Below are 9,937 nucleotides of genomic sequence, written 5' to 3'. Positions count from 1 at the left end.
TCAGCAACTCTGACTATCCCTGCTTCAGTAAACAGGCCTGACGTAAGAGCAATATAAACTCCGGAGAAAACAAAGATCCCAATGCAGCTGAATGCTCTGATGGGCTGTGCTCTGCATGTGATTAGACAGAGGCTACTCCTCACTGTCAACCAGCACCAACAAAATAGCACTTGTTCCCACACTCTCCTGCACCAAAACGTGCACTGGCCCTGCCAGAGTGCCCAAAGTCATGGTATATTCGGATGCTGAGCCAAATCCAAATATGTGCTGCTGCTGACCGTTTCCTCCGCATCCTGTGGGATTCCCACGCACTGCAATGCCACGACTCCAGCCGGTGGCTCCCACAGTTGGAACACCTCTTAACTGCCTCCACGGCAGTTGCCATTCACCCCAACTGTCCCAAGCGGTGAGTTAGGATCTCTCCCCTGCACCAAGTAGAACTTACAGCCCTCCAAGCGGTTCCGAGTTAAATGTTAGTCAGACTTACCACTGCTAGCTGCTCCCCCCCACCCCCAAGCTCACAGTCTCCACAAGTTTTACCACAGATGAGAAAGGTTCAGGACTGATACTCTGTCCCATGCTCTCCAACAAACCTGTTTCCTTCTCCTTTTTTTTGTTGTGCTGGAAAAGGAGAGCTGAAGGGAGGGCCAAATGAAACATCTGAAAATCCTAACTAAAGTGGCCATCAGGGGAAAAAAAAAGAGACTTCACATGACAGTGTCAGGACTTAAACAAATGAAAAACTGAAACAGTGGCAGAAATCGCCTCAACAAATTAAATACAGGCAAGTTAACAGTAAGCACCAGGAGAGTGCAACCGTTATGCTCTGTGGAAAACTGATGACTGGCTAGGCCCAAGGCGGTGGTGGGTGGATGATACACACACATGCCTAGTGAACGCTCTCAAACCTGTTCCTATGTGGGGCTCTGTTGGATGATGTCACTCACATGTGAGAATATAATATCCTGTTTGTCTTTGGGGAACAACTGCTATCACACAGCAAGGTGAGAGTAAGGACCTTTAACCATGCACGTGATTAAGAACAGAAAACTCAAGAGGCACTGCTCTACTCTACAGTTCATGAGACAGTGGGAATAACAATGGAGGCAGCAATCATAGCCCACAGGATAAGAACCACCAAGCAGACTACAGCAGTATTTACTGACTGGTTCTAACATGCAACTGTGGCAAGGGCCAGCAGGAGCAACTTTAAGAGGATTTCCAATACAATGCCTGAGCTTGACAGCAGTCATTTAAAATGGAAAAAGGCCTTGGTAATTGTGAAGAAAGGCACGTAGTGTTGCAGGAATTGATGCATGAATTACCCCTATTGTTAGCAGAACCTGTGGTACTTCAGGAGTCAAGCAGCACACACCAGAATGAGGGAGAAATCTTCTTTATTTGCCAGCAAACAAAGCAGGACATCAGTTCTAGCTCTCTTCTCTCTCTCTCAGCTCTCTGGATGTTATGGCTTCTGTCTGTCCTCTTCAGCTCTCTTCTCCTCTGTCTGTTCCTTCTGCTCTCTTTCTGACGTAAGCTGCTTCTGCTCCCACTTAAATACAGTCCTAAGCCCCCTCTTAGCCCCCCTTACTTTCCAGATGGTAAAGAATAGATTGGTTACCTTGCCTCAGCCAATCATTACTTTAAAAATATCAGTTACATAGGTTCCAGACATCCTAAACTGACCTGTGACCTGGGGCCCCTTACGCCAGACATTTGGGCTCCAGAACTCCTGCATGTCATTATGATTAATTTCTCATATTCCTAGTACTAACTGCTAACTGAACTCTGGCATTCATTAAGGGGTCAAGAGCCAGTCTTACTTAATAGCATATATATCAGTTATTACTTTCAAGACCCATTCCTACATTTACCTATAATTAATCAAGGAGAAGAGAGCTGACTAGTCCTGACCTCTTTTCACCTATCAGCTTCATACATCAAACCAGCCAGGACTATGGCTAAGTCAAACCATATGCTGATCTCTTCAACTACAGTCCTTGTTTGAAACGTCAGACAAAGAGTAATACAGAATTTAACAGACATTCTACACAGAAACAAAACGTATTAATTACACAGAAAAACATATTCTAAAATAAGCATCCTTATAATACATATTCTAAAATACACAGAAATCAGAATTCAAGAATATCTAGAATCTACATATCAAGAACTTCTAAAATTATTTCACCAGCTTTAAACTACAGTATGTCTGGCTCATGCTTTGTTCATTCATAATAGTATCCCCTCAAGATTTAATGGTATACAGATGTGTGTGCTAACATTAGCAATCCATCACTCACAAAGGGTGAAAGAAGTTTCTGTCGCTGACCTTTCTAACCTTTAGCTTAGCCAAGCTAGACATTGAAGTAAATTAAATCCAGCTTGCATTCCTTCACTTGCAGGGCTGAAGAGTTAAAATAGTATTTGAGCACCTTTAAACAGAATTAACCCTTAATATGATTTCTCAGAATTAATCAATTTCTTTTGCCCACTGCCTCAGTAGTACTGCAACCAGGGCACAAGCCAGCTGCACCTGAGACAGAAACTCAAACAGGATGAAACTGCCAGACCAAGCTTAAAAAAGGAACAGTAAAAGCACCACTATTGTGTATGGTGTACAGCGCTGCGTATGCCTTGTAGCGCTATAGAAATGTTAAATAGTAGTAGTAGTAGAATCCATTTAAAACCTCACTAAAGCTGATTTATAATTCATCTGGACAGATTGCTATCCCTAATGCTCATGAAAGCCCAGTTATGTACTGAAGTGCTTAATTTCTCAGCTTTATACATATATACAAATCCATAATGGCAAGCATGATAGCACTGATCAAGCAGAGTAATGGAGACTCATTGAGACTTAATTCAGCTTCAGCTAGGGACTCTTCTGAGGGACAGAGGCTCCTTATAACTGCTGCATATGATCTAAGTGCCATTTTGGAGCAAGTTGATTCCTTATTAGAAAGCATGTGTAGAAACGGAACACGAGCTGACTCAGGAAACTACTAACCCTGCCAAGAAACCAGCTGCTTATAAAAGGGTGGCCAGTGTCAACGAAAAGGGTGGCTGGGTCAACGAAAACAGTCTTTTCCTTCCAGAAAAGGTCAAACAGTACAAAGTTTTACAATACAAAACCTGATTTTCTTTAAATAATACAAAATCTTAGTTTTAAGTTTTTATTTTTTTGTAGCCCCATGACAGAATAATCTAGTTCAATGTTTCATACAGTCAGCATTTCTTAGGTCTTAACCTAGCCACACACTGGAAACATAGGAACAGGAGGGACTTTAAATCAGAATAAATGAAGATTATGCTACCTCTGCCTCACTTTTTTAAAGTTGATTTTTTTCAGCACCTGTCACAACTAGTTTGTCTGACCTTGTAGGTCAAATGTACAAAAAGCAATGGACTACATTTACTCTGCTTGGAATTAGGAAAATTTTCTAAGTTTAAAAATAAAATACTGTACAATCATATATGAAACAAAAATGCATGACATTATCAATTAAGGAAACAGAAGCTTGTTGTACACAAAAATTTGACTTTTTACAGATGTGATGAAGTGTGAATTTTTAACAAATACAGTTGTGTTTTGTTTTTTAACTGATGCCTGCTTCTCAGCATAATCTTGTTTTATAAATAAAGCAGGAACCAGAGAGCACAAGTGAATTTATTGCTCAGTACTGGTACCTCATGCCAGCAAAATATTTTGTTTTATAGTAATTAACAGCCAGGTATGAACATGAAAGCCTTGGCATTCCAATTTCACTGGGACCTACTTGCCTTTGAGACAGAAGTGTGGCATCCCCACAAATGTCACCTTGCATAATTGAATGAAACTCCCTTGAAAACTACAAATTATTAGCCACGGAAGATGCCATTTTGAACCCAAGTCACAATAAGGTCAGTTGTCATTTCAACTGGTTAATATTCAACAAGGTGACACACATAGTAAGCTAAAACATGGTCAGTGCATGCCCTTCCAGAGGGCCTGAAGGAACTAGGTGGAACACTACAGTCTAATAACTCATGTCAACAGGGATTCTGTGTGAGAACGGAAGCTCTAAAGGAAGGGGAGGAGGAGTAAGGGTTTGAACTGGTCTTCTTAATAACCAGGATTACAGTACTAGAATCAAAGAGGAACGAGAAACGGAAAGAGGGGAGAGTCACCCACTACAAACATGGAGTGTATTATTTGATTTGTCTGCCTGTATAGAACAAGATGGCAGTCCACCCCCAGCTACTGCTGCAAATGCAAAAAAAAAAAAAAAACCTTCTGATGTTTGAAAAGAGCAACTCTAGAGGGAGAAAAACAGTTATGTAATCCAATCAGCATCATTGAAAAGCAGCTCAGAGCAAATTCATGTCACCTTTTAAAAAATGATGGCCTTCTCAATGATCATGGCCTTTCATGTAACATAGGAAGAACTAAGCCTGCAAGCCATATCTTTTTCAGAAAAGAAATCCTTAAAAAAAAAAAAAACACCCAAAAATGAGACAATAAGCAGCCTTCTGTATGGAAAATGGCATAAAGCAGGAAGACTGCTTCTTCGGGAGGTGGTGGTGAAAGAAAGCAAAGTCCAGCTGTTTTCATAAACATCAACATCTTCCACATCATCTCCTTTGTCCTATCAACTACACTGCAAAGTTTCTGTCCGTAACAGCTCACATGACAGCATGTCTTTACACCTGGTGGAGAGTTTGAAGTAGTGTGTGTCGGGCAAAGGAGTACTTTTCCAAGACTCTGTTTGGCCTGCAGACATAAAAGAGAAAAGAAGAGAAATCAAGCCTTGTTTAAAGCATACCCATAAGCTAGTTGGTGATCCATGCCTCCTATTCTGTGCTTAAGCAGCAACATTAATTCTTTTCAAAGTCCCATGAAAAAATGCTTGTAGAACGTCCAGAATTAAAGAGTAAATACCGGGGGAGGGATGAAACCTTACCTCAAAATTTCATATAAATGATCCATCTATACAATGAATCATTGTAATCTAGAGCAAATTCAGTTTATAATAGTCATACTCAACTTGTGTCAAATGACCTATTAATCTGCTGTATTTCTTTTCTTTATCTAATGGTCTTATTTCCACTCATCACCAGTAACACAAGCAACCCGAAGCCAGATGGCATGCCTCTAAATGGCACACACACTGCACCACTAATCGGCCAGCAGAAGCCACTGCCCCCCCAACCAAAAAAAAAATAATAATCCTTCCAAGACTTAGACAGGAAATCTCAACCTGGGTGTTCCTGTAGCACACCATAACCCTTCATGTTTTCTCTTCTACACTTCAGATACTCTGCTATGAAAGAACCACATTGCTCTGTGCCACAGAACAGTTGGTATGCTGCCTCCTTCAAGTCAGCTCAGTACCCTATTTTCCCCCTTTTTTTGGATCTAGGTGTTTTCTCTCACTCCTTTCTCTCTCCAGTGCAGTTAACCATGCTCCACCACCACAAGCTTTCACAAACACTACTTGGGATTTTTTTTCCCCAGTTGGGTCAATGCAGTAATCATTCTCAATTGGGGACCATGTAGTCTTGCTTCCTTTGGAATATAACACTAGAGATATACATTCATTAGTGCATACTCAGTTTGGTAGTATATCTTAAGAACGTTTAGTTCAGTCTATAAATTAATGAACATTAAGTCAATTAGGAGTAATTCTTTACAGGCTGCCTAAAGTTAGGTGCCAGAATGATGCGTGCTAAGTGCAAATTCTGTATCGGCAATTAAAACACTAATGTAAGTCTGCAGTTATGTGCCTAGCTTTAGGACTCAGCACTTATACTAGCTCAATGGCTAGTGTAAATGCTCACACCTAACTGCTGTCAGGTGTGTAACTGATAATATTCTATAACCTGTGCGTGTAACTGCTAGGCACACCCCACCACAAGACTATACTACCTGGCATCTCAAAAATGAATTTTATTGGGGTTAATTATCCCCTAGGTTCTGCCTGGTACTGCAGTTCAGCTGTCTAGTACCAGAGAGAACCTCGAGAAGGCTGATTGCATCCCAAAACTGACTCCATCCCTGAACAGAATAGTGCACTTATTGTTTAATCAAACCAAGGGATTATTAACAGATATTAATAAAGAGAAGGAGAGATAGTACAGTTCCAAAGGTTATACATTTATTTACTTACCAAAGACACCAAATAATATACAAGTGGCATGTACAATCAAATGGTTGTAGGAATATAATTGCCCAGTTGCAATTATATTCCAGGTGCTATCTGGGTTTTAGTCTTATGTGATATATTTTATCACTCAAAGGTATTCATGGGAAAGCAATTGGGTTTTTAGCCAATTCTGGGGTGCTGCAGCTGTTTCCCATGGAGAGAGAGTAGCCGTGGCCGCCCCTCTCTAACTTGAAGCAGGAAGTACGCTAATTTTTATAGGTTTACTCGGGATATGGGTAATATCACAGTAAGCACATCTGATTGGATCTATGTTAATGTCATGGTTAGCACTGATTGGCCTATGCTAATGAGTAGCTTTATCTTGTGAACATGTTCTCATCTTTAGCTTGCTTAACCACAAACTTCTGCAATTCCCTTACACCTGGCTGTACTGACCACAAACCCTTCCTTTCCCACCATGTTGCTGAACACAACGTCACTCTGTCAGTTAGACCCCCACCCTTGTGCTTTCCTGTTGTTCTCTGCAGTGCTACAACACTGGAGGTCAAATCAGAGTTACACAGGCCTGCAAGCTTTTCTCTCATTTTGGAGCCTGAACCAAAGTCTCAGGCCTGGGCTGCAAATAATTATACAAAAATCATCCCCATGTTTGCACTCTACAGTCTGAAGCTTAGACTCCCATTAAGTACTTCATCAATTTATTTAGCTCTTCCTTTAAAACGTAGTCTGTCCTTGAAGGGCCATTTGCTCAAGCCTTATCACACAGGATCTGCTGTCCAGTGGTGTAGCTACATAAGTCTCCTGGCTGTTACCACTACATAGCCACTGCAAAGACAGACATGAGATTTCAAAGTAACTATGAGCAGAAGTTCAATCTTCCTATTTTAGAAATCTCTATAAGCTGTGCCTCTTTCCACAGGAATGGTAAAGGACCATGGTTGGCGGCTGAGGGTAAATCTGGGAATGGAGTGGATATTTCACCTCTCATGGAAGAAACTGTTTACAAATAACTTGAAAATCTGAAAGTGGACAAAAACTATGGGGCCAGAGGGGATATATCCTAGAATACTGAGGGAGCTCAGAGAAATCCTGGCAGGACCTCTTCAGGACTTATTTAATATATATTTAGAGATGGGAGAGGTTCCGTGGAATTAGAGATGAGCGGATGTGGTCACAAAAGCAGGGACAGGGAAGAAGTGGGAAACTACTAACCAGTAAGCCTTGTGCTGGTGGTACGAAAAATAATGGGAGTCACTGCTGAAAAAAGAGTTAACTTTCTAGAATCCATCAGGTTGCAGGAACTGAGGCAACATGGTTTAACCAAAGGAAAATCCTGCCAAATGAATCTGATTATTTTGACTGCGTGACCAAAGAACTGCGGAAATCATCACATTTTTATTCCACACTGAGTTTAGGTTTTCCAACCGCTAAAAATGTTCGCTATAAACGTTTTCTTGATAGTTTGTTTGTATATTGATCTAGTAAAATTTGGAATGATATCCCAATTTAAATACGAACATTGTCAGAATATTGGAATTTCCACAAGGCCTTGAAAACCGTCTTATTTAATAAGTATTTTAACTTGTGATTTGGGCACATTCTGTATTGTCTACACTGTTTGATTATTATTTCAACTCGCTTAGATTCCTTGGTGATACAAACGAGAATGCTGAGAATAGAATAGGATAAGGACAAGACCTTGATATAATCTACTTGGATTTCAGCAAAGCCTTCAATATGGTTCCTCATGGAACACTCATGAAGAAGCTGAGAGGGCTGAACTTAGGACTCAAAGTGGTGAACTGGATTGGAAACTGGTTGACCGACAAACTACAGAGGGTGGTGGTAAATGGAATTCCCTCAGAAGAAAGAAAGGTAAGCAGTGGAGTGCCTTATGGGTCAGTACTGGGGCCGATTCTGTTTAATATATCTGTGACAGACATTGCTGACGGGTTAGAAGGAAAACTTTGTCTTTCCGCAGATGACACGGAGATCACCAACAGAGTGGATACTCTAGAGGGAAAAGAAACCATGAGAAGAGATCTCTAAAAATTAGAAGAATGGTCAAAGGTCTGGCAGTTAAAATTTAATGCGAAGTTCAGTGTGATGCACCTGGACTGCAGAAATCCAAAGGAGATATACAAAATAGAAGGCGAGAAATTGGTAAGCACAGCTTGGGAGAGGGACATTGTGATGATGCTGTCTGAGGATCTCAAGGTAACGAAACAATGTGACATGGTGATAGCCATGGCCAGAAAGATGCTAAGCTGCATACAGAGGAGTGTAACCAGTAGAAGAAAGAAGTCGTTGATGCCCCTGTACAAGTCGTTGGTAAGGCTTCACTTAGAGCATTGTGTTCAGTTTTGGAAGCCATATCTTGCTAAGGACATAAAGACTTGAAGCCGTTCAGAGAAAAGCTACGAAAATGGTATGGGGTTTGAACCACAAGACGCATGAAGAGAGACTTGATGACATGAAGATGCACACTCTGGAGGAAAGGAGACAGGGGTGATATGATACAGACATTCAAATATTTGAAAGGTACTAATATACAAACTTTTTCCAGAGACAGGAAGGTGGCAAACTAGAGGACATGAATTGAGGTTGCAGGAAGCCAACTCAGGAATAACGTCAGGAAGTACCTTTTTCACAGAGGCAGTGGAGATGAAAATGGTAAAAGAATTCAAAAATGTGTGTGGTCAACACAAAGGAACCCTGTATGGAAATGGAACCAAACAAACTTAGAGGTGCTTAGATGGCAACTCTAGTAATTGGGAAGCAAAGCCAGTGCTGGTCAGACTTCTATGGTTTGTGCCCTGAAAATAACAGAGACAAATCAAGATCAAGTACACATATGCAGTATTGCATCATACCTTATGCTATGAGTTTTTCTTGCTGAGCAGACTGGATAGCTTTTACAGATCTTTATCTTTCATCATCCATTATGCAGTGCTTTTTTGTGCCGGTATGGTGTACCGGCACCTTTTTTTTTTTTTTTTTTAATTTATAAGAAGTCTTTATTGAAAATGCACTCTTTACAAGATGCAAGATTTTACAAACTGTAAATACATTATCACATCTAAATCCAGATAGCATTAATACCATGTAGTACAGCTCTTCAATATAACGTAGCATCTTTTTGCATCTGTTAGTAACTTCAATATTTATAAGAGTTTTCAAAGTTAACGACCCTCCTTTTTCTTGAACCCTCCCTATCCCAACCTCCCCTCTCCCTCTCTACCCACCCAACTGATGAACCATGACAGATTTCCAGAAACTCACAAACAGCACTCACGATCTAAACAGTGTTTGCATCATCAATAAAAAGCTTCCATACCATATGCCATTTATGTGTCTGATGCTTTCGAACTGCTATCAGCCTTTCCATCTCACACACATATTTCAATTTGTTATGCCATTTCATAACTGATGGTATCCCCGGTTGTTTCCAGTGTTGAGCAATTACCACACGGGCTACACTTGTCACCTGCTTCAACAGCTGATGTTGACAGGGCTTTAACCTAGCCACTTTTGTGGGGAAAAGGAACACCTCTGGGGCCCATGGGATAGAAGACCCCAACCAATTCTACATCCTATTATGAACCACCCTCCAAAATGCTTTAACTTTACGGCAGGTCCACCAGATGTGCCCCATGGTGCCACGCATACCACACCCCCTCCAGCACAAGGCCCGACAGAGTCGGGTATATGCGCCCGAGGCGATCCGGCGTTAGGTACCATCTGAATAGTACTTTTACTGCATTCTCTTTAAGTGGTACATACGTGGAGAC

General features: G+C 41.0%; 1 protein-coding gene across 4 annotated transcripts in view; it reads right to left on the bottom strand.

The window, feature by feature from the left end:
• Positions 1 to 3,162: 3,162 nt before the first annotated feature.
• Positions 3,163 to 9,937, bottom strand: part of RANGAP1 (Ran GTPase activating protein 1) — a 179,960-nt gene continuing 173,185 nt past the window's right edge. For all 4 annotated transcript variants that reach the window (XM_030210516.1, XM_030210500.1, XM_030210526.1 and 1 more), the window contains exon 16: positions 3,163 to 4,753. In XM_030210516.1, the coding sequence (XP_030066376.1) occupies positions 4,684 to 4,753 (70 nt within the window). In that variant the 3' untranslated portion in view covers positions 3,163 to 4,683. The remainder of the gene's footprint in view (positions 4,754 to 9,937) is intronic.

The sequence above is a fragment of the Microcaecilia unicolor genome, chromosome 1 (genome assembly GCF_901765095.1).
Source record: "Microcaecilia unicolor chromosome 1, aMicUni1.1, whole genome shotgun sequence".
Classification (NCBI taxonomy): domain Eukaryota; kingdom Metazoa; phylum Chordata; class Amphibia; order Gymnophiona; family Siphonopidae; genus Microcaecilia; species Microcaecilia unicolor.
Note: the sequence above shows the minus strand (reverse complement) of the source record. Positions and strands in the feature narration are given on the sequence as shown.